At 48.4% G+C, this 24,593-nt stretch overlaps 1 protein-coding gene across 5 annotated transcripts in view; it reads left to right on the forward strand.

Moving 5' to 3' along the window:
- Positions 1-24,593, forward strand: part of LOC118795530 (leucine-rich repeat-containing protein 7-like) — a 52,333-nt gene that overhangs the window by 15,301 nt on the left and 12,439 nt on the right. For 3 of the 5 annotated variants that reach the window (XM_036554081.1, XM_036554084.1, XM_036554085.1), the window contains exons 1-16: positions 1,721-2,285; positions 13,471-13,673; positions 14,878-14,995; positions 15,077-15,155; positions 15,876-15,965; positions 16,710-16,766; positions 19,337-19,400; positions 19,660-19,734; positions 20,006-20,150; positions 20,568-20,640; positions 21,408-21,537; positions 21,752-21,867; positions 21,998-22,067; positions 23,501-23,600; positions 23,904-24,031; positions 24,304-24,507. In XM_036554081.1, the coding sequence (XP_036409974.1) occupies positions 2,261-2,285; positions 13,471-13,673; positions 14,878-14,995; positions 15,077-15,155; positions 15,876-15,965; positions 16,710-16,766; positions 19,337-19,400; positions 19,660-19,734; positions 20,006-20,150; positions 20,568-20,640; positions 21,408-21,537; positions 21,752-21,867; positions 21,998-22,067; positions 23,501-23,600; positions 23,904-24,031; positions 24,304-24,507 (1,677 nt within the window). In that variant the 5' untranslated portion in view covers positions 1,721-2,260. Of the gene's footprint in view, positions 1-1,720; positions 2,286-13,470; positions 13,674-14,877; positions 14,996-15,076; positions 15,156-15,875; positions 15,966-16,709; positions 16,767-19,336; positions 19,401-19,659; positions 19,735-20,005; positions 20,151-20,567; positions 20,641-21,407; positions 21,538-21,751; positions 21,868-21,997; positions 22,068-23,500; positions 23,601-23,903; positions 24,032-24,303; positions 24,508-24,593 lie in introns of those variants that run through there. The other 2 variants (XM_036554082.1, XM_036554083.1) reach the window with 1 other exon arrangement.

Genomic DNA, 24,593 nt, shown 5'->3' on the forward strand with positions numbered 1-24,593 from the left:
TCCTGTGGTGACGTCGGCAGGAATCCCACTGGAGTGTACAGTACAGCAGAAAAACCCATCAAGGCTCTAATCGAGGCCTTGCAGCTGGCACGCGCGCTGTTTCTCTCCCGCTTCAGACAATACGGCGACTGTGTGAGACATTCAGATTCATAAGCCCCGGACTTCTCCCGTGACCCCATTTCAGCTCCTTATCTCTGCTCTGCCGGCTCGTCTGCCCGCTCACAGCGCATCTTACACTCCCTGAGAAAGCAGAACTCCAGCCCTCACCCTGCATTGTATGGAGAAGAATCTGGGAAGAAAAGGCAGCGGATTTATTTTTCTTTCTCTCTGCTTTATGGAAATCACACACTGGGGAGCGAAAACAGGGAACACGGGACCAATTCAGCCTGTCGATCAAAATTACATTCAGCTAGTGTTGTGTAGGAGAGCTTGTTTGCCGTGTTGCAGACTCCTCTGATTCTCAGATTATTCTCTGTAATGCAGTGCTGTGCGAATGTTCCAGCCACTGTGTACTCCAGTGATTATCCTGTTTCTTGGAGCATCCCTTTGTGCTGTTATTACAACGGTTACAAACATAACACTGACATCAGGGCCTATCCAGAGGCCAAATCTTTACCACAGAAGCTGGTGTGATGGGAGATCGTTATCACCTAGAGCTGGGCTCTTGCTGTGAAGCTTATGATTTCATGCACTTATCTGTGCTCTGCCGAGAGCGGTCTTCTTTGTGAATGGTTTGTAGGTCTGACATTTCCCTGAGGTTGCCTGTATGAGCTTCAGTGTGATGAGGTCTGTGTCCTGCAGCACAGTGGGTCTTTACAGATCAGCACTTGACTGTACAGACTCTTCCGCTGACGGACCTGCACTCTCGCGGCTCAGAAGCACAGACACAACTCCAATCTCTCTGTGGATAGTGAGCCAGTCAAGCCCTCAACCACAGCTCCTGTTAATGTGGGCTGTGGGATTATATTTTCATGTTTCTTGAGACACATTTTTCAAATGCAAAAGCCCTCGAAGTTCTGACGGCATAGTATATTTTGTTATTTGGAGCAGTGGCCAGTCCCTGAAGCCTTGGAGTACATTGGAAGGAAATTGCTATTGTTTTTCATTGCCATGGCAACACTGAACATGTTTCGGAGTCCTGGCAATGGCAATAAAATAGGCTTTTTATGGTGTACGGGCTGTGAGAGCTGGCTGTTATTCTCTCTTTTCTTTCACCTTGTGTGTTAATTCGGTCAGACTTTTCTTAGATGTACGAGATTTATCTCGTCGGTGTGGAATATCCGGTACCGGTGTGACGTGTACGGTGGAAAACATTCTAGTGTGCAGAAGCAACCTGTTGTCCCTTCCCTGGAATTTGCGCAGAAAACATACTGACACTCGTCATTTCATTTCTAACGAACTGTCTCTAAAAACAAACACTCTTCTTCCGCGACAGAACATCCTGGTGTAATTCCTAAGATATCTGGAGTGGAGCAAATCTGCCGTCCACTCTCGCGCACCTGCTACACATATCTGTGAGTCACGGCGTGCGTTTCATTCATTCTCCGAGGCGAGAGCATTGTAACCGTGCGCGTTTGAAGCCGGCATTATGCAGCCGTGAGATGGCTGTAGCTCCGCCACGGCGGCTCCTTCAGCAGGGTGGCGTGATGAGGTAGAGGCGGCGGAGGGAGGAGGAAGCGGAGGCTCCGCGAGCTCTCTCTGCCCTCCTCACGCGCACGCATCCTCGCACGTAAACCACTCCTCTTCTTGCGTTCCATCATCTGTCTCCATGCCTCCGTCCCTCGTATCTCCCCTGTACCCTCAGCAACCCCAGTGCCAGAGGGAGAGACGGTTGTCGCGTCGGTAGAAACCTTGACGGTCCCTGTGCCTCTTGTCTCTTTCCGTCGTGGGCAGCCAAGGGTAGACATCCGTCTGCAATGCTCGCGGAAGGCACGCGCTGTCTGCTGCTGCTCTACTCGAATGGGAACATGCATTTGGATCTAGTAATAAGGAATAGAGGATAAAAGGATTTGAGACGTGGGCTGCGGTCACTCCCAGGGTTTGTGGTTGTATTTGATTTAATCGTACCGTTGTGCTCGTAAGACAGAGACGGGAGCGCTGCTGTTACTGCCGCTGCTCCTGCTCTATGGGGTTCTGTCCGTCTCCGCGCGGCAGGAATACCCTGCTCCTGAAGGAGAGTCCAGTTATGCGCAAACTACCGCCTCATGCTCCCTGATTTTTCTTAGGACGAACGGCTCGGTTTGGAATTTCACGACCACCGATGGATAATCACTCAACCATTCAGTGTAAGTAGCCTGCACCGACAGCCTGTAATCAAGATTTCTGTCAAATCTATTACAGCATACGCCGGACACGGCGCACGTCATTTCTTGTCATTTATGGCATACGAGTGTGCTGTGAAGTGCATTCTACCGTGTCCGTGGTTCCGGGAAACAGGCCTTTGCGTGTGCGTGTTAGCTCCGAGCTCCACTGCTGTCAGAGGTCATCGTGCATTGGTTTAAGACATCTTACCCTCCTGATCGGGTGTAATTCCGTTGTTTCATAAAAAAAAAAATCTGTCGGCGAATTAACAGCACTGAAAGCACTTCAGATCATCCTCAGCAATAAGAACAAAATGGATGAGAAGGGCTATTCTGTCCTCGGAAGGTGCGTTTGGCGTGCCAGCCGCGGGCAGTCGCGCTCCCGGCGCGCTGGAGAGGGGACCTGCACCGCATGTCACAGCTGGTGCTGTCGGTGCGAATGTGCGCGACATCTGGACGCCTGTCGAATTTATCATCGTTTATTTCAGTTCGGGGAAAGGCCGTAAAGGGCGACCATTACTAATGTTGACAGCACAGAATGCAGCAATCAACCAAGACTGAAATGAATCCAAAAAGATTTGATCTAATAACGGAAAATGTTTTTGACGCTTTGCTTTTTGCGTGGGTGTTGTGAAGGTTGCCATTGCAACAACACAGTTCCTTTGACTTATTTACCTATGTGTCAGTTTACCTTACCAATATATGGCTGCAGTCATAGACACAGTCATGAGCAGATTTAGAAATAATTCAAGACATGACCCCTTTTAACCCTTCATGTTCCAAGGTTAAATCGACACGTTATATGCTTTCTGCTCATTGGAAGTGCCGTTTTCCCGTGATCGCCATTGGTTCTTTTCGGTGCATTTGAATTTTACTTTTGACTTTATTAGCTCTTGACTTTTCCCTGTCAAACCGATGTGATGGACAACGGCGTGCAGAATCGTCTAGCCCACGGTAATGGTAGCATTAGTTTAATCCTTATATATTTATTGTAACGACTAATGTTTTAATCCTTGTATATTTATTGTTACCGTTTATGTTTTACCGTTATGAACGCAGATCCATACTGCCGAATATATGTAGGCCTACATTTTTTGTCAGAGAAGCACCGCTGGACTGTTTCAGAGGACACTGACACATTGCGTTGTGACAGAGTAATTCCTAATAATTAAACTGAAGCCTATGAGCGAGCCACACGCGCTGCGGTTGTCATGGTTTGGATGTTTCCTCGTGCCGCCTTTGAGAGGTGACGCGGCTGCAGTCCGCACCTGGATCAACGGGGCCATTTAGCCTTTTAGCTGGACTAACATTTTCACACGTTTCATTTGCAGGCCGACAGCTTTATAATAGTATTGACTTTGTTAGACACTGTTATGGATTTTCACTTTGTGGTTAAATTATTTAAACCCTTAAGTGTATAATTAATAAAATTAGTTCAGTGTTTGTCTTTTCCAACCTCAACACAATATGACAAAGCAGTTAGCGAAATAAGAGTCTCCACGTGCAAAACCACAGCGGACATCTTTTAAGGCGGATCTTCTGGGAATCTTGGGTTTAAAACTTCTCAATGCCTTGTGAGGCACACACCGCTGACACAGACATTTGTGTCTCTGAGGTTATCACAGGCATTGTAGGAAAATGATTACGATGCATCACAACACTGAAGAAGCATTGTAAGGAAACAGAAAAGTTAAAATTAAAAAATTAAGCAGGCACAAGGTGGAATGTAAACAATTCTCAGGTTGATTGCATCTTATTTTTGATTAATCCATGCAGTTTAGCTTTTAATTGCTCTCCGTTATCATTTAATGCTTTTCAAGTGGTGCAAGATGTGTAGCTGGTGAGTTCATAGACCTTGAAATTAACCACTATGCTAAACTGTGGCGGCAGTGTAGCATAGTGGTTAAAGAGAAGGACTCTTAACCGAAAGGTTGCCAGTTCGATCCCTGCTGGGACACTGCTGCTGTACCCTTGGGCAAGGTACTTAACCCACAATTGCCTCAGTAAATATCCAGCTGTATACATGGATAACATTGTAAAAGAACTGTAACCTATGTAAGTCGCTTTGGATAAAGGCGTCTGCTAAATGAATAAATGTAAATGTAAAATTCCTGAAAATGAAAACTTTTTCACCCTAAAAAGTCTTAGAAGGAGGTCAAATATCCCGCTGTCCTTGAAAAGTTATAGAAAATGTCCCAGAGCGAAAAAACAAAAAAAGTTATTTGTACTGTAACAGATGAGGGAATATGCCAGTGTCATTTGTTATGAAGTCTAGCAATGTCCGTAAAATAAAATTACTATCATCTTGGCTACACTGTTTACTTGTACTGTATGTCAGTGCCAAAAGTCTGATGTGAAGCCTGATGTGGTCACTCCCTCCTTAGAGGAATTCCATACAAGGTTGCTGTAATTATCAGTCTGCTGTTGGTGCACTGCATATTGATCCAAATGGTTAATGAAAGTAAAGTCAAATACTCACCTATGCAGGTGTGCTCTGTAAACAGGTGAGGGGACTGTTTCAGTCTGAGGATGTCCATTAGAGCAGGTTTTCACATTAAAGACTGGTCACTGCAGGTGTTACATACCTGTACATACCCTTATGTTTGCTGAAACCAGGTAAATGAAGGAGCTGCATGACTGTGTCAGGTCAGACTGCACTGAATGGATAGCATGCAGTGAAAATGAATGGAGCACAACGTCAGAGCCCGATGATGACATCACACCCAGAGTTAGCCATCAGCCAATGGCAAACGCCAAAGCAGGAGCACTCCTCTGACAATCTGCTGCTCTCCTCCTTTGCTTCAGCAGCTGTCTGGCACCAGCCGTTATTGTGCCTCAAATGGCCTCGGTCCTGAAGGAACCCATGAGCCCTGACCTCCAGGGACAGGGAGGCGCTACTCAGAGGAGCACAGGTGTACTAAAGGCAGGCTGATCTTCCCCTGTCTGTGTCCTGTCTGCTCCTGTCTGTCATATTTGTATATTTGATTCAAAGGAGAGAGCACTCTTTGGGCTGATCTCTGAAAGATAATCTTCTTTCTAAATGAATTTCAGGGTTTTACAATTGTATTGAATTTCACATTTACACACATTTTGCGTGAATGATAGATCATAGCACACAACCCTTAACAATAAGAAGTTGCTGTTACTTGGTTTCACATGGCATTTCTGAGCACCTTTCATTTTATTCCACAATCCAAAATCCCAATTTCAAAATCCAGATATCCCATGAAGAGGGGTGTTACTGTAAGGCTCCGCCCTCAGGATGATGTGGGTGTGGCTGGAGGCTCCGGCTCTGTACAATTCTCATCATTTAAACCATAAAAGTAAAAATGGCACCATGTCATTGCAGTGAAGTGCATCACTGACTCTGCCACAATGCATCTGTTCTGTAATTGAAATACAGTTGCTTGTCCACATGAGGGTTAGTGGTCTTTTCAATAGTCATGTCCAGCAGGGTATCCAGTCAACGAGCATGACAATATGCAACTGCAAGAGACTTTTCTGTAATGAATTATAGTTGGTCTTCTTCTTAATGGATTTCTGTTAGTAACAGGTCAATAACAGTAATTATGTGTAAGTGTCTATCTACAGTATGTGTGTGTGTGGGTGCGTGTGTGTGCGTGTGTGTGTGCGTGTGTGTGTGTGTGTGTGTGTGCGCGTGGGTGCGTGTGTGTGCACGTGTGTGTGTGCGTGTGTGTGCTCTCTCACACTGCACACTGCGGCCAGTTCTCTCTCACACCCCAGAACATTGTAGGTTTGAATTACTATTGTGACCTTGAGCAAAATACTGAACTTGAGTTGCCTCAGTTAATTTCACCTGCATGAATTAATGTGTTATTTTAGCATTTTTGTACTAATGCATAATAATTCCTGCTTAGGTGAGAAATAATAATACAGATCTTCTTGGTTGATAGCTTGGCTCTGAACGATGCTCTTCACTGTGAGAGATCTTGATCTGTGGAGGATGCAGGAAAAATAATGTGTCCTTCACAAGAGGAATACAAATCAATAGACTGTGGCTGATAGACTTTCAATTATGGACCAACACTGGACAGTTATATAGACATCACAGTATGCCATATATCACACCTGGGCCATGTCTTTCAGATCTGTTATTGCGATGATTCCATAAAACATAGCTGGCATGACAGGATGGGGGAATCACAGTGTATTCCAGCTGGGTTAGAGTGTTTATTTTTATTCACAATATTTTATATGGACGCATGTTTGGCAAAAGGCCAGCGATACATACTGACTGTGAAGGATGAAGTACATAGATCTTTATTCAGTGTTTTTCCATCTCCATCGTTTTTTTGTGTGGATGTGCCAGCTTCCTTTTTTAGAAATAATGAAATTGATTGGATTTGCGTGTCCATCAACTTCCAGCTATGTCACAAAGACTGACCTAATATCGTGTAGGCAGTGCATTTGTGCTACAGGTAGGCGTACCTTTACTGACACTAAAGCACAATGTATAATGATAATAATACTTTATGGATTCTGTGCTCTACCTTGTCTTACTGTGTTTGAAATATTATTGTAATACTGCCAGTTTGCGCTGTTTTGTGGTGTTCCATTCACAGGGACAGTTATATGAGACTGTGGTTACAGTTGCTACGGTGACTGATTTTGCTGTTCTGTTTATGGTATGTTTGAATGAGCAGGTCCACTGTTGAGTGTGGGTGCTCAGGCTGGGAGGAGGGCACTGAGACTCACCTTTCAGACTCCTGTAAAATTACCTACCGGAGCAGTTTTCTGTGAGGTTGAATACAGCTTCAGATCACGGATACAGTCGGGCAGTTTTCTGTAATGTTGAATACAGCTTCAGATCACAGATGCAGTTTGGCAGTTTTCTGTGATGTTGAATGCAGCTTCAGATCATGGATACAGTTGGGCAGTGTTCTGTGGGGCTGAATCTGGCTTCGGAGCACAGACACAGTTGTTAAAAAGGTTTTTTTGGAACTTTTAAAAATAGGAGGACTCTCTTATTTCCCATCATGCCTCTTCCCAAGTTTAACGGTCGGAGCACTGAAACTAGGCTGAGTCCCCCGGGTGCTCGTTCGCTTAGACACCGTCTGCGAGGAGGGCTCTGCAGCGAGCCTGCGACTCTATTTTAAAGCACCTGCCGGTGTGTGGGTGACAGGAAGTGCATCAGTCTCATCTCGGTGACATCACTGCACTCCTGTGCTGATCTGCACACGGGGAACTCGGTCACTTTCATTCATGGATCTGAAAACATTTATTGTCACGACTCACGACAGACAGCGAGACGCTGCTCTCAAATATCTGTCATTTTAGGGGGTACAGGTGGCGAAGGGATCAGACCTTACCTCCCAGAGAATGGAGAATGAGCTACATTACAGTACTTACATTACTGTCATTCATCTGAACTATCAGAACTACAGAGCTGTCAAAACACTAAATTATGAACCTGATAAAGTTGTGTTTTCACCAGAGCCACAGTGAAATAGACCTTTATTATAAACTCCTGGGACTCCATGCATGGCATGCTTATCAGAAGGATGAAGCACATTTCAGTAACAGTTTTTCCTTTGTTGCTCTAATTCCATGATGTCTTTTTGGACACAGTGCTCATCAGGACCCCTGCTGGAGAACGCACCTGCTCGGTTCATCACCTGTCTCCTGAAAAAAGTCAGAGAGAATATTTATATGAAGTTAAACTGGGTCATGCTTCATGCTATCATTACTCTGTGGAGTCTCACTGTCATTGGCTATCCTGCTAAATTAAAGTGAGCACCTGAATCCATCAGGGCTTACAGGTAGGGAGGGACACAGATATATTCACTGTCTGAATATTTCAGCAGGTCATCTTTGAAAGACTGCATGCTAACATTTAACTGTGTAATAGATTTAATAGATGTGCTACTGATTTATTAAAGACAAAAGGCTGTCATTATTTAACTTTTACATAACTTTTTTAACTTTTATACTTGAGATGCAAACATAATGTCAGTTTGGTAGGGAATGCTATAAAAATGAGAAAGATGCATCCATACCCTGTCATAGTTTTTATAAATGGACCATCTGCAGTAATGGACTTATCATGGCACTAAGCCTCCCCCCCCCCCCCCCCCCCCTCTCCTCAGCTGCAGGCTTTCAGTCTTTCACAGGCACAATGCAAAAGCCCATAGGCATTCATTCATTCATTCATTCATTCATTCATTCTGTAGGGTTTCTTCTAAAAGAAACTGTATGACCTGCTGTTTCATCTCATTCATATTTAGTCACCATTAGCACCGTATTTATATTTCAGATATAATGGCGTTGCTAGGTAACAAGCTGGCAGGTCAGTGTAGCCGGTAGAAAGCGCTTCAGCACATCAACATTCTAAAAAGCTGATTTAAAAAAAGTTTTACTTATTACCTTGTTTTATACCTAAACTCTGTTTTCAACCTAAACTCTGTTTTAAGCCTCCTCTGTGGTTCACATTTGACACCACCACCAAATCTTTAGCAGATTTTTTTGAATTTGATAGAAAGGTCAGTAGGAACTTTTTCCCAACATAATTGATCTTATCAGGATGTGCTTTCAAAGTGTTCCTGATATGCACCGGCACTATAATAGGTAAAAATGAACAAATTCAGGGAGGCATGTCATCATGGTGTTTTAATGTTCACAGATATTTGGACTGTGGTAAACGGGTTTCTGAAAGGTAAAGGCAGCAGTATGCAGGACTACCTACCTGTATCCAGGAGACCACAGGTGCAGGCCACAGGTGGTTGTACTGCTGTTACCTGGAGCTCAGGTCACTGATGTTCAGCAGGATCAGTGAGTAAAGTGTGCAGTCGGTGAAGGCCGCCCGCTAAGCTAACTGATAAATACCGTAGTGTAGTAAGCAGCCCATAGGGACAGGCCACCACCTGCAGGTTACCTGTGTCACACCCCCCTGCGGTCTGGGTGTTCCGGGCTGTGCCGATGGCTGCACTGGCTGGTGTGTGTGTGTGTGTGTGTGTGTGTGTGTCGCTGGTGTGTGTGTGTGTGTGTGTCGCTGGTGGGTGTGTGTGGTGTGTGTGGTGTGTGTGTGTTGCTGGTGTGTGTGTGTGTCGCTGGTGTGTGTGGTATGTGTGTGTGTCGCTGGTGTGTGTGTGTGTGGTGTGTGTGTGTGTCGCTGGTGTGTGTGTGTGTGTGTGGTGTGTGTGTGTGTGTGTGGTGTGTGTGTGTCGCTGGTGTGTGTGTGTGTGTCTCTGGTGGGTGTGTGTGTGTGTGGTGTGTGTGTGTCGCTGGTGTGTGTGTGGTGTGTGTGTGTGTGTGTGTGTCGCTGGCACTGTTGTATTGCAGCACATTAGCACAGGAAAGTAGGTCAGAGTTAAAAATGGCTCATGAATGAAATATGAATATTGATGAATCTCGTACGCTTTGACACGCTATTGCATATGAATATTTTACCAAACACATATATTGCAAACACACCACACATGCATTGCTGTAAAGCAGTGGCCCACTGAAGCCGGTACAGAGATGATTAATGCCGGGAGATTAGGATTGCCGGTCTGTTTTTTGCTGTAGCCAATATGTCACTTATGACCCTGCACTGTCTGTAGTGACCTGCTGAGGGCGCTGTAGACATGGGAGGGAACCAGCATGAGTTCTGTTTGTGAATTCCCCACCAAAACGGCACATCCTGAGGGTCACTGGCTCCCTCTGGTGCAGAGCACTCCAGCAGGTGGTATGTGATGTAATTGGAGCCTGCATGAGCTCGGCTCAGCTGCAGCCAATGAGAAGGCAGTAACACCGATCACTGGAGGCGGAGCTCTCATCCGGGGCCAATCATTCACCTTCTGGATGACATCTCTGCTGGTCTGTTCTACCTAATGTCTGACAGATTCGCTTCTTAGTCTCCCTGCTGAGGTCGCTGATGAAGCGTGCATCTCAGAGAGAGTTCTTCCTGCTGAGGTCGCTGATGAAGCGTGCATCTCAGAGAGAGCTCTGCGCATGCAGCAGCATGCCCTGCAGAAAAGCAAATGCAAGTGCATGCCGAGCTGCAGTGCTTCCTCTGGGCTGGGCCGTTCCTTCCGTCTGATTGGTCAGATTCCTGCTCATCTTATTGCAGACCTGAATAAGAGCTACATTAATAGCCTCAGTGAAGTTGTTTCCCACACTTCATGTTAAATTCTCTGAAGTGAAACTTTTAGAGGCGATGATATTTTTCTTAATTAATCCACTGCCAGGATACAGAACCTCAGAGTGGGAAATTAGATTAAACTTTTGATCTTTAAATGAAGGAGCCACCCACAGCATCGCCCTGCCCACAGTTTCAGCTCTGAGGGCCGGAGCTGAGGCTGTGAGCACCTGGCCCGGCTGGGGGGGGGGGGGGGGGGGGGGGGGGCGTGCAGGAGGCTGCTGACGTAGCTTCTCCATGTCTTTATTTCTGTTTACAGTCGTTCTGTTGCAAGGAAATAATACCATACATTTCTGAAGGAGAGTTTCGTTCCTCTCAGAAGAGAACACGCAGACCTTATTATACCCGCTGTCATTGTGTAAAAGTGTCTTTGTTTAGTGAACACTCCGGCATTAGTGCGAATGTGTGTGGGATTCTGGACATGTGAAGGTGGCTGGCAGATAAATTAGAGATTGTCAGTATGAGATCAGAATGTGTTCGTCAAGAGGCGGTTACCATGAGAACCATTCACGGATGTTGGGAGCTGTGCGTGACTGTGCGGTGACCCTTCTGGAATTCTGTGTCCGTAGTAACGAGCATGTGCCCGTCAACTGCCTCACATTCTCTCCCCGTACAGTCTCGCGCACTGCAGTGACCGAGGAGCAGGCACGGAGGGTTTGGCTCAGGGAGACAGGAAAGACCTTTTACAGCAGGGTGAGAGCAACAACGGCAAGGCCTCTGCAAAGCTTTTTGTTCATATATGTTCTTTTTGCTGATCTGGAACATGCCTTCATAGGCTGTGTGTCAGACTCTCTGCAGAGCAGGCTAGATGTGTGGAGCTGGCCTGGTTAAATCACACAGTGAGCGCCGTGCTCGAGACTGTGAAGGTGTATTGCACTCTGCAGAATCTTTGCATGCGTCATGCGTCTCTATGGCAACCTCTCTTTGGTAAACTGAAGCCTCCTTTATTTGGGTGGCTGCTGTTTTTTTTTTTTTTCAGAAACTGAAAATCTAATGCAACATATCTTTTAGTGTTTCTCCTCCTTTTCACCCTGACTGTGGGATCACCAGTGGTGCATATTAAGGTTGTTCCACCTGTAACACCCTCTGCACTGAAGCCCAACCAATACAATCATAGGATAACCTTGCATGCAGCCATTGGCTTTATTTCACACTACAAATCCCACAATGCACCCCAGGCTGGCAATAGGTGAATGGAGGATAACTGCAACTCACACTGAACTGATCTGAGGAGCCTATGGGCACCAGAGGGCGGCATTGAGCAAAGTAACAGTGGATCCGGGGCGGACAAACCACCCCCCCCCCCCAACTCGGCAGCACGGAGCCAATAATCTTCTGCCACTATGGACTGCTGGATATTATTGGCTAAGGACCTGGCACAGGCTCCAGCTCAAGTCCGGTCCGTGGAGCTCGGACTGCCCTTGAAATGAACAGGTTAACCCTGGACCCACTCAGGAGACCAGTTTTTTGGTTAGCCTTTTGATTATGTTCTATTTTTGAATGGTGACATTTCCACAGCTGTTGTGTCCTGACTGTGATGCAATATTCAGTGCAGTCCTCTGAGTAAAGACACCTTGTTCTCACCTGAGTTTGACAAGGAAGTGGTGGGTTATGTTGAATAGGTCCCCAGAGGGGACAGAACAGTATTACACTTATGTAAGAATTTGTGAAACAGTGCTTACTTTAGCTGTGGAAAAGAGCACTTTTTCTGTTTTCCATGAAGTGTTTTCTGAACTCCTGAACAGCAGAAAAGTGTGTACTTATTATGATTGTCTGACACTCATTGGCTGAAACGGGCATGGCCCCACCTGTGTGGAGGTGAGTGTGAAAGGCCCCCTGCACCGTGTTGTGCTCAGGTGTTCACCTGCAGCCCCCTCAGCAGGTGGGAGGGTAGGGAAAGCCTACCTGACACACCCCAGACAGAACTCCATCTCCCATCAGCCTCTGGGCTCACGCTGATGCAGTGAACTGATGGATATTTCATGCCATTTCACTGTCAACCTTCCTCTGTTGTCAAGGAGTCTCCTGAAGTGAGAAAGACACCGTGTGCAGCATTGTAAAAAGGCAAATAAATCAAATGTGAATGAGTGATTTGCCCACACTGATGACATTTTTTTGCCAGTTACATTATAAGTGCTTTTAGGGATTTAGAGTTTTGCACTTGCTCACCTTCAGTTCACTCACAGAGGCTCCAGTAGTGTCTTTTTAAAGTATTTTAATACCACATTAATGAAGAAAATGAAAAATCCTTCATTTTGACTGTAGGAACTGGAGGCGAGTTGTGTGTGTTGTGGGAAAGACTCTCATTCACAGCTGTGAATCACTCTGCGCTGGGTGTGGAGCCATCACCTGCAGACCACAGCAGTGAAGGCTGCGAACTGAATCTCTTTCCTGACCATCCGAATCGTGTTTGTGGAAAAGGAGGATGGAAGCAATCATTTTAACCTCAGGATAAATTAGGTTTGTTTCTGACAAGTGAAGCTACACCATTTGAATCAGTTCAGGCAGTGAAGGCATTCAGACTGATGACACAGTTTGCAACAGCTAGCGAAATCTGAGCAGCCCAAGAAGAGAGAGGTAGCAGCCACCTAGCGCAGAGGGGGTGCACAGGTGTGTGTGTGTGTGTGTGTGTGTGTCTGTATGTATGAGTGTGTGTGTGTGTGTGTGTGTGTATGTATGAGTGTGTGTATGTGTGTGTGTGTGTGTGTGTGTGTATGTATGAGTGTGTGTGTGTTTGTGTGTGTGTGTGCTAGTGCAAGTGCAAGTGCATGTGCGAGCATGCGTGTGCGCGTGTGTGCGTGCGTGTGTGTGTGTGTGTGTGTGTGTGTATAAGTGTGTGTGTGTGTGCGTGCGTGTGTGCGTGTGTGTGTGTGTGTGTGTGCGCGTGTGTGCGTGTGTGTGTGTGTGTGTGTGTGTGTGTGTGTGTGTGTGTGTATAAGTGCGTGTGTGCGTGTCGAGTGCGCGTGTGTGCGTGTGTGTGTGCGCGCAGCAGGGCTATGTCTCTAAACCTCTGCCCCTCCTCTTCCTCAGTGCAGTGTCTGGAGATGACGACCAAGAGGAAGATCATGGGCCGGCTGGTGCCGTGCCGCTGTTTCCGTGGGGAGGAGGAGGTGATCTCCGTGCTGGACTACTCCCACTGCAGCCTGCAGCAGGTGCCCAAGGAGATCTTCAGCTTCGAGCGCACTCTGGAGGAGCTCTACCTGGACGCCAACCAGATCGAGGAGCTGCCCAAGGTGGGGCGCCTCCCACACACCTCACCTCTCACACCTAATGCCACACTGCCACGGAAATGAGGCGGCTCTGTTCTGCCTGTCTCCTCTGCTGCGGCACGGCTTACAGCAGGGTCAGGAACAACAGGATATTTTTATAGTGAGTGTTTTTGTTTTTTTTATCCAGCATCTCTGACTCGTCACAGGAGTTTCCATGACAACCAGCCCCCATCTGGCTAAATCAGGGAGAGCCATCATACCTGTAAATTATTGCAGGGTGGGATCGTTTAAAGCGGAGAAAGTGACACTGTGAGACTCTGGTGTTAGACTGTCCGTGCCTTCATCCCTGAAGTTCCCTTTGCGCTCGTACCTGCGGTCATTCTCCCCCCCCGGCTGCAGTGGAGTCAGCACCACGGACAGCAGTGGGAGAGCTCAGAGCGTCTGCATGGCAGAGAGGAGGGCAGCAGGCCTGTTAAAGTCAGGTCCTGCAGGCCCGGTGTGGAAGCATGGTTTTCACTCTGCTTTTAATTACTTAAGTAGCCTCATTCATTTAGTCTGTTTGGGGTTTTTTTGAGGAAATTATAGCTGAAGAATGCATGTGTGGCCTACTCATGTGTTTCTTACTGCAGTGTATTTGGGGAAAAGCACCAGTGTCACTGTGTATAGATAGATGATTAATTAGACTAATTAAGCCGGGATAAATGGCAGGAACAGCAGACCCAGCCCCATGTTACACCCCTGTCTTACACCCCTGAGCCCCCTGCCGTGTTCAGAGGGAAGTTACACCCCTGTCTTACACCCCTGAGCCCCCTGCCGTGTTCAGAGGGAAGTTACACCCCTGAGCCCCCTGCCGTGTTCAGTGGGAAGTTACACCCCTGTCTTACACCCCTGAGCCCCCTGCCGTGTTCAGAGGGAAGTCAACCCCTGTCTTACACCCCTGAGCCCCCTGCCGTGTTCAGAGGGAAGTGCATGTTAGGGAGCTGAAGGAAACAGAAGCAAACTCCTCCCAGTTTAATTTGCTGCAAATGGGCCTTGGGCCTCGCTGTGCGGTGTCGAGTGTCATCCACCCCCACACACCGGGGCCTGTGATTGGCTGTGCCCAGGCTCTGTTCCCCATCATGCAGTTCGGGGACAGGTAAAACAGGCTGTCTGACAAGTGACCTCAATGTGACCTAAAAATGACCAGCAGTTGTTGCCGAGTTACGCAGAGTCTGTCTGTGATTTTCAGCAACTCTTCAGCTGCCAGGCTCTGCGGAAGCTGAGCATGCCGGATAACGACCTCTCCAACCTGCCCACCACCATCTCCTGCCTCGTGAACCTGAAGGAGTTAGACGTCAGTAAAAATGGTGAGTCCTGGGAAAATGAGGGAGGCTGGGAGGCTGTTTTATGCACATTACAGCCTCTAACACTCATCCTCTTATTTACAGGGATTCAGGAGTTCCCAGATAACATAAAGGGCTGTAAATGTCTGTCTGTTGTGGAAGCGAGTGTCAACCCGATCACAAAGTAAGTACACTACTGCCTGATCACTAATTACAGCACTGCCTCATCACTAATTAAGAACAACACTAATCACTACAGACAACTGAGAAAGAGCTGTTGCAGAGAGAGCTTTAGTAGAGCTGTAGTAGAGCTGTAATAAAGCTGTGGTAGAGCTGTAATAAAGCTGTGGTAGAGCTGTAATAAAGCTGTAGTAGAGCTGTAATAGAGGAGAGAGCCATACTGCAGTGGGTGTGTGATAATGTGTTTAAACACGGAAATCAACATCTGCTTAATTGTTCTTACAGCAGGTGCACCTTAGTGCCTATTTTATCATTGCTGAAGCAGAATAGACATTTTGCATGGAAGCAAATTAGAAATCTCAAATAAGTGAACACTACAATGAGCATAAACATTGCAAGCTGTAAATATGCTTCATATTAAATATTTAAGCGCATTTCTGCTCTTGTTAGGTTGATTAAAAGCAGTGTGTCTGCATGCTTTTCACTATAACAAGCCTCATATGATTCCGTCCGGAGCATTTTAGACCATTGATTGTGGGAGGAAATTAGAGTTTAAAGTGTACTGAGTCTAGAAACACACCAGAAAGACCGATTATAAGGAACTGACAGGGTGATTATAACCACCTCCCAGCGCTTCTAATATCTCCATGGTGATCTGTCGTCATGGCTTCAGTGCTCCCACGCCTCCTCTCCTCTCCTCCTCTCCTCCTCTCCTCCTCTCCAGACTCCCTGATGGGTTCACCCAGCTCCTGAACCTGACGCAACTCTTCCTGAACGATGCCTTCCTGGAGTGTCTGCCGACCAACTTCGGAAGGTAAGAGGGGCCTGCTCTGGTCTCTGTGGCTCACAGTTTAGCTGTCCTGGGAGTTCAGAGGTTAGAAGGAAATTTAAACTCGCCCACACAGAGTGTTCTATATTTGGCATATCCATTTAAATAGTAAGATTAGATGCCTGTATTATTTATTGTTAATATGTTGTGTGGTACAGTTTCTGGGATGGAGATGCCCTATTCTTCTGCAAATAAATGGTAATCTCTGAGTTAGCACAATCAAAATGTGTCCCTTCACTTTGACTCTCAGTTAAGTTCAAACATTGCTGTTTTCTTCACTGAAAGTTTGGGTAGTCACCTATGCTAAGGAAACAATGGGGTTTTTTTGCATTGCAATGAGAATAACACTGGTGTTTATTTGTAAGTCAAAGGGAGGGCAAGTCGTGACTGACGTCAGTGTTAAATTGGGCAGTGGATAATCACAGAGGGCTTCATCAGCAAAATCAAGCTTCGCACACAAGAGCTTAGAGAAGAAATGTCATTTAATTTCTCCTGGAGTTACGTGATGATTGCTCAAAGCCTGTAGCCGTGTCTCTGTGGCCGAGTGTATTGGCACTGTGATTGCGATCCTCGCTGCCACATACTGAGCGGGTCACTGCTCCTCTGTATGTCTGAGTGGGGCGCTCAGCCTACAGCCCGGGACAGAACTTCAGAACCCCCAGACTCACTCATCTGATTGGCTGTTGTTGACGTGTGGGTGTTTCCCTCTCTCCCTCATCTTCCCTGCAGACTCTCCAAACTACGCATTCTGGAGCTGCGAGAGAATCACCTGAAGTCTCTGCCAAAGTGAGTCAGCTGTGTGGTGCGCTGTGAAATCCGTCTCCTCCGATTGTTACTATGGTTACTATGAGACGACTGTGAGGCTGTTAATGCTTCACAGTGATGTAAACTGTCAGCATAACAGTGTAAGAACTGAGCAACCAGGAACCATGATGGAGAGCTATGTCTGTCTCGGAATATCACGCATTGAACTGAGATTGTAATGCGTTTATAGGCTGTAGAGCAGGTGATTATGTGGGTACAGGCTTTGTCTCAAGGGTTTTCCTTCCATCTGAACATTTGTGCTCAAAGCAGCAATGAAGTGGGTGTCTCCAGAATGTTCTTGAGGAAAGATGCAGAATTTAGGCCACCCAGAAGATAAATGCCAGGTTTTATACTTTGTCTGTGGAGTGCTGTGCAGACAGTCTGATCCCGCCTGCTGGGTTCACTCTCTGACTGCTCTCAATCGCTCAATACGTGATGTTTCAGTCAGTGTGCAGACACCCTCTGTCCTGCCCCTCTGCCCCTCTGTCAGACGCAGCACTCCTCTGTCTGCGCAGACCTGCAGACGCAGCAGTCCTCTGTCTGCGCAGACCTGCAGACGCAGCACTCCTCTGTCTGCGCAGACCTGCAGACGCAGCAGTCCTCTGTCTGCGCAGACCTGCAGACGCAGCACTCCTCTGTCTGCGCAGACCTGCAGACGCAGTGCTGCAACGTGGACGTTATGCAGGCCCTGACAGCCTGGCAGCCGGCACAGACAGACAGCCAGCATATGTCTCTCACACTGGGGAGAGAGAGGACTGTAAAAAACATCTGCTACCCCCCTGTGCCCCCCACGCCCCCCTCTCTGTGCCCCCCACACCCCCCTCTGTGCCCCACACCCCCCTCTGTGCCCCACGCCCCCCCTCTGTGCCCCCCACACCCCCCTCTGTGCCCCACGCCCCCCTCTGTGCCCCACGCCCCCCCCTCTGTGCCCCACGCCCCCCTCTGTGCCCCACGCCCCCCCTCTGTGCCCCACGCCCCCCCCCTGTGCCCCACGCCCCCCCCTCTGTGCCCCACGCCCCCCCCTCTGTGCCCCACGCCCCCCTCTGTGCCCCACGCCCCCCCCCTGTGCCCCACGCCCCCCCCTCTGTGCCCCACGCCCCCCCCCTGTGCCCCACGCCCCCCCCTCTGTGCCCCACGCCCCCCCTCTGTGCCCCACGCCCCCCCTCTGTGCCCCACGCCCCCCTCTGTGCCCCACGCCCCCCCTCTGTGCCCCACGCCCCCCTCTGTGCCCCACGCCCCCCTCTGTGCCCCACGCCCCCCCCTCTGTGCCCCACGCCCCCCTCTGTGCCCCACGCCCCCCCCTCTGTGCCCCCCACACCCCCCTCTGTGCCCCACGCCCCCCCTCTGTGCCCCACGCCCCCCTCTGTGCCCCACGCCCCCCTCTGTGCCCCACGCCCCCCCTCTGTGCCCCACGCCCCCCCTCTGTGCCCCACGCCCCCCTCTGTGCCCCACGCCCCCCTCTGTGCCCCACGCCCCCCCCTCTGTGCCCCACGCCCCCCTGTGTGCCCCACGCCCCCCCTCTGTGCCCCCCGCACCCCCCTCTGTGCCCCCCACACCCACCCACCCACCCACCCTGGATCAGGGAGAGGATTGTGCTGCCTCTTTACTCAGCCGTTCCAGTTCATCTGTGAATGAAGCGTGAATCCGCAGCGACAGGCGTGTGTGTGGGCTGTGGCGTCTCTGACAGTGAGCTTTATTACCACAGAGATGTGAGAGACGGAGGGAGTTAGGCATGTTACACTCAGAGAGGAGCACACTGGCTCACTGAGAATTAGGATCGATCGATACCATCACCAATACCATCATCTCCTAAAAAAGCCATCTGCACATGACTGATACAGTAGCATTAGGGTTGGAAATGGATGCTTGCTAAGCCGCGCAAAAGCGGCTGTGGAAACACACCAGACAGGAAATGGCACTGAAACCCTTGAGCACGTGCGGCGAGCGGATTCAATGGTTAACCTGAACTCAGATCAATGTGCAGATCCTGCGGCTGACTGAACTCAGATCAGTGTGCAGATCCTGCGACTGACTGAACTCAGATCAGTGCAAGGATACAGCAGCTAAATCCTCTCAGATCAGTGTAGGGATTCAGTAGCTAACTGCTGTCAGATCAGTAGTGGATTCAGCAGCTAATGACACATTATTGCAAGGATTCAGCAGCTAACTGCTCTCAGGTCAGTGGGAGAATTCACCAGAAACTGAAATGACTTTATATATTCAAAGTCGCTTGCAATTGAAAACCTTAAACTTTCAAACTGGCCAAATTTCACACAGACATTCGGAATGAAGCTCCTCCATCTCTCTTTTGAGCTTTTTGATCTGTCTGACAGCCGTGGATGTGACAGGAGATTCAGCTCTTATCTGGTGGACTAAGGATTTGCTTTATTTTTAGGGATGCTGGAGGCATGGTGCTGATGAGAGTGTGTCATTGCTGTGAAGAAGGGGGTGGAGACTGGCAGGAGACTGATAGGGTTGATGGGAATCATCTTCCATTAGTTATGACTTTGTTTCCACACCAGAATCTGACGCTGTTCCTTGTCCTTCTCCAGGTCGTTACATAAACTGTCACAGCTGGAGCGTCTGGACTTGGGCAGCAATGAATTCTCTGAGCTGGTGAGAAACAACAGTTTCCTCATGTCTGCTGTCAGGTACAGATTTGCGAGTGTTTTGGATCTGCTTCCATGAGCTCAGCCTTCTGTGTAGGTCTGATTAGGCACAGGCCGTTTTAACTGGCCTGCCAGGCATGACAAATCAATGGTAGATAAAATGGGTGTGTAAGTAGCTATTAGATAAATGTAGGAGGGAGGCGTGTGCTGGGTTGTTTGGGGAGGCAGAGCTCCATTGGACTGGCCTGTGGTCTGTGTGCTTTTAGCCTGATGTCCTGGAGCAGATCCAGCACCTAAAGGAGCTGTGGATGGACAACAACTCCCTGCAGAGATTACCTGGGGTAAGCCAAGCACCTTCTGCAACTCACAATGTCTCTGATTCCCTCAGTCTCCATCTTTAACCTGTCTCTGATTCACTCATTCTCCATCTTTAGCCTGTCTCTGATTCACTCATTCTCCATCTTTAGCCTGTCTCTGATTCACTCATTCTCCATCTTTAACCTAACCTAAACTCCGCGTTGAAGCTCCCTACCCTCCTAAATTAGTGGACTTACATTTACATTTTATAATAACACTCAGCCTTAATCCCTGTGACACCCTCTGGTTCTGAAGTCCTTAGGAAAGCTGAAGCACCTGACCTACCTGGATGTGTCCAAGAACCGGATCGAGACCCTGGACTCGGACATCTCCGGGTGCGAAGCCCTCGAAGACCTGCTTCTGTCAGCCAACATGCTCCAGCAGCTGCCTGACTCCATAGGTGAGGATGGGTGGACTCAGTGCTGCCCCCTAAAGGACATCTTTATAACAGTTGTGCCACCACAAGGTCTGTTCTTATGTGTCATCATTTATACCCTAACTTTGCCTAATGACTTCAGCAATACAGTAAGTTCTGGTGCATTACTGCATTGTAGAAAATGAAGGAAAATCAATAAGGTATTTAGAATTATTTGTAATTAAATTATTATTTGTAATTCCTTTCCAAAAATTCATCATAAATATTTTTGAAAAAGCTGCTAAAATGGTAAGTAATTATTTAGTGCCCTCATAAATATTACTGTGAGTCTTCTTCCTGCCCTACACATTTCAGCCATATATTCCACAAAGGCAGTTTCTTTTGCAGGACACTTTGGTGAGGGATATCTCTGTCACTCAGAGGTGCCTGTGTATGTTGCAGGAATGTTGAAGAAGCTCACAACTCTGAAGGTGGATGAAAACCAGCTCTCCTCCCTGCCTAACTCCATTGGAAGGTACGCCTCACTGTGTCCTACAGACAGACACAGCTGGAGCCTGACTGTATTCTGTCTCTGTATTCTGTCTAAATCTGCAGCTCTGGAGAGTCACAGTGCCTCCAGGGCCACTCAGACGGTTTCCTCTTCTGTTTAATTACATTTTCTGACCCTGCACTTGCACCAGTAAATGTCTGTGGGTAAGATTTCTCTTCTGTCTGCCCACTTCAAACCCATGCACAGTGGGTGCAGTGAACAGGTGAGATTATGGTGAGAGGTTCGAAAGCTGTCTGTTGCTCTGCGGTATTCACGCAGAGCGAGTCCCCTCTGAAGCACTGACCCTCCCTCTGCTGTGCGGGTTCAACTGACCCCCCTCAGCGGGACGTGGGGGGCCAGCTGGGCTCATTAGGAAGAATGTGCTGCTAATGACAGGGGCTGGACCACACTGAATGCAAATGAGCCTTTTTTCAAAATCCACCCAGGAAAAAAAATAAATAAATGAAAATCAAACACTTTTTATTCTGTGAAAGTACACTCTTACAGCACGTTTTTCACAATGAACATTCATGCTGACAATTATTGTTATTATAATTACCATCATGACTGCAGTACTGGCAGCAGAATGCCCTGCTGAACCTCTCAGTCATCAGTCATTTTCCTTCCAAATACAGAAAATTAAAATAAATAGAACAACTACTATATAAGGCTTGTGATTAAATAAAAATGGTGCTTTTATATTTGCCTTTCAAATTTCAACTTACATTTATCTCTCAATGTTCTGTGTGCAGTTTATCTCTTTTAGAGGAGTTTGACGGCAGCTGTAACGAGCTGGAGACTCTTCCCTCCACCATCGGATACCTGCACAGCCTGCGCACCTTTGCAGCCGACGAGAACTTCCTGACGGAGCTGCCCAGAGAGGTGAGCTTCCTCAGCCTGTGATGCTGCAGCGGGGGGGCAGGAGGCCCCTGCTGCTTCTGCAGGTGCTGTGTCTGTATTTGGGGGAAGAGCTGATCCAGCAGACCTTACAGAGCAGGACTGTGTGTGAACAGGAGATTAAGCACCTGCAAAAGCCTGGTCCTATACGAAGCCCCGGGCAGTGAGGTTCGTGCTATCTGGCTCTGTTTGCTTACAGATAGGAAGCTGTAGGAATGTGACGGTCATGTCCCTGCGCTCCAATAAGCTGGAACAGCTGCCCGACGAGATCGGACAGATGACCAAGCTGCGAGTCCTCAACCTGAGTGACAACAGGTAACACCTGCTGACCTTACCTGTCCTTACTGAGCGACCACAGGTAACACCTGCTGACCTGACCTGACCACAGGTAAAACCGGGAGACTGCACTGAGTAACTGCTATTGTCTTTTTCTCCCGTCTCTCAGGTTAAAGAATTTGCCCTTTACTTTCACCAAGCTGAAGGACCTGTCTGCACTGTGGCTGTCAGACAACCAGGTGAGCGTGTGCTTGGCTCTGCAGTGTGTGTGGCGTGGGCCCTGTGCAGAGCAGGGCCGGGATCAGGCAGACAGGAACACACAGATGGTGTGGAACGCTACAGAAGGTCTTTCTGAACAGCTTTGATCTGAAATCCACCAGCGTCTGGCCTCAGTCAGGGTCCTGCTGTAACTGCAGCAGTGACCAGATCTGTGTGACTGGGATCTGCGAGAGTGAGCCTCACACAGCAGGACACAGTGCACAGGTGATGGAGACCCGTGCTGCACACCTGGCCACAGAGTCCACACCTGCACGAACCTCAGAGAGTCACACGAATCCGCAGCAGAGCAGGGGTCATAATGCGTCAGTTTCAGCAATATGGTTCACTCCGGGCTGTGTGTGTGTGATGATGTAGTGAGTGTGTGTATGTGTGTGTGTGTGTGTGTTTGATGCAGTGAGTGTATGTGAGTGTATGTGTGTGTGATGATGTAGTGAGTGTGTGTATGTGTGTGTGTGTGAGTGTGTGTGCATGATGTAGTGTGTGTGTATGTGTGTGTTTGATGCAGTGAGTGTGTGTGTGTGTGTGTTTGATGCAGTGAGTGTGTGTGTGTGTGTGTATGTGTTTGATGCAGTGAGTGTGTGTGTGTGTGTTTGATGCAGTGAGTGTGTGAGTGTGTGTATGTGTTTGATGCAGTGAGTGTGAATGTGTGTGTGTGTTTGATGCAGTGAGTGTGTGTGTGTGTGTATGTGTTTGATGCAGTGTGTGTGAGTGTGTGTGTGTTTGATGCAGTGAGTGTGTGTGTGTGAGTGTGTGTGTGTATGTGTTTGATGCAGTGTGTGTGTGTGTGTGTGTGAGTGTGTGTGTGTTTGATGCAGTGAGTGTGTGTGTGTGAGTGTGTGTGTGTGTGTGTGTGTGTGTGTGTGTGTGTGTGTGTGTGAGTGTGTGAGTGAGTGTTTGTGTGTGTGTGTGTGTGTGTGTGTGTGTGTGTGTGTGTGTGAGAGTGAGTGTGTGAGTGAGTGTTTGTGTGTGAGTGTGTGTGTGTTTGATGCAGTGAGTGTGTGTGTGTGAGTGTGTGTGTGTGTGTGTGAGAGTGTGTGTGTGTGTGTGCGTGTGTGTGTGTGTGTGTGTGTGTGTGAGAGTGAGTGTGTGTGTGTGTGTGTGTGTGTGTGTGAGTGTGTGTGTGTGTGTGTGCGTGTGTGTGTGTGTGTGTGTGTGTGTGTGAGAGTGAGTGTGAGTGTGTGAGTGAGTGTTTGTGTGTGAGTGTGTGTGTGTTTGTGTGTGAGTGTGTGTGTGTTTGATGCAGTGAGTGTGTGTGTGTGAGTGTGTGTGTGTGTGTGTGTGTGTGTGTGTGTGTGTGTGTGTGTGTGTGTGTGAGTGTGTGTGTGTGTGTGTGTGTGTGTGTGTGTGTGTGTGTGTGTGAGACCTGTGTTTGACTGCTTGTTTGTGGTTGCAGTCCAAGGCCCTAATCCCCCTGCAGTCGGAGGCCCATCCTGAGACCAAGCAGAGGGTCCTGACCAACTACATGTTCCCCCAGCAGCCCCGGCGCGACGAGGGTGGGTACCGGGGGGGTATGGGGGCGTATGGGGTGGGGGGTGATATTATCTGTATTGGTATGTTTGAGAGCACAGCTGTACAGATGGGTAATGAATGCTTTTTGAATACTGCTTTTGTTCATGTAAACATTCTCAGCGTGATAGCGGACTGCAGTAAACTGAAAATACAGCGAAAGCAGCTAACTAGCCTTAGCAACTTATTCAGCAGTAGCTGGAGCTCAGTTTGCTTTATCTGTGATGCCTCCTGGCTCAGTGGCACCCTGAATGACAGCATCCCCTCCTCCCCCCTCCTCCTCTCTCCAGTTGACTACCAATCAGACAGCGACAGCTTTAACCCCGCCCTGTGGGAGGAGCAACGGCAGCAGCGAATGACTGTGGCGTTTGACTTTGAGGAGAAGGAGGAAGATGAGAACAGTGCCGGGAAAGTGAAGGTTCCTGCTCTTTCTCACTCTTTTTCTGTTCATATTCCCCATGAGGGCTCTGCTCGTATCTAACACAGTGTGAAGGCCCATTGCGCTGTTAGGTATCACATGCGTAACACAGAGGACCTGCTTATTACAGGCATGGCACATGTGGCAGCTGTGCAGCTGTAATAATCGTGCCTGTGTGCTGAACACATCTGGCTTTTAATCTGCCTGCTGCTGATCCTGAGCATACGTGTGCTATAAGCCCTGATCATGTGTAATAAACACTCTCCCTTCAGGTTGAGATAAACCTGAAGCGCTACCCCACCCCATACCCAGAGGACCTGAAGAACATGGTAAAATCCATGCAGGGCATTGTGGGTAAGACCGGCCATGCCCTCAGTGCTGAGAAGATCACTGCCCGAACCATGGAGCTGCACGGCATGGACAAATATGAACACAAGTGGCAGCCCCCGACCGTCACCAAGGAGGTGACGGCAGAGGTAATGCTGCACTCCCGAGTCATGGTGTGCTCGGCTGGCATGGGCTACCCGTGCTTTTACCGCAGGATTGGAAAGGCTTCACTCTC

The sequence above is a fragment of the Megalops cyprinoides genome, chromosome 20, assembly GCF_013368585.1.
Source record: "Megalops cyprinoides isolate fMegCyp1 chromosome 20, fMegCyp1.pri, whole genome shotgun sequence".
NCBI classification, from domain to species: Eukaryota; Metazoa; Chordata; class Actinopteri; order Elopiformes; family Megalopidae; genus Megalops; species Megalops cyprinoides.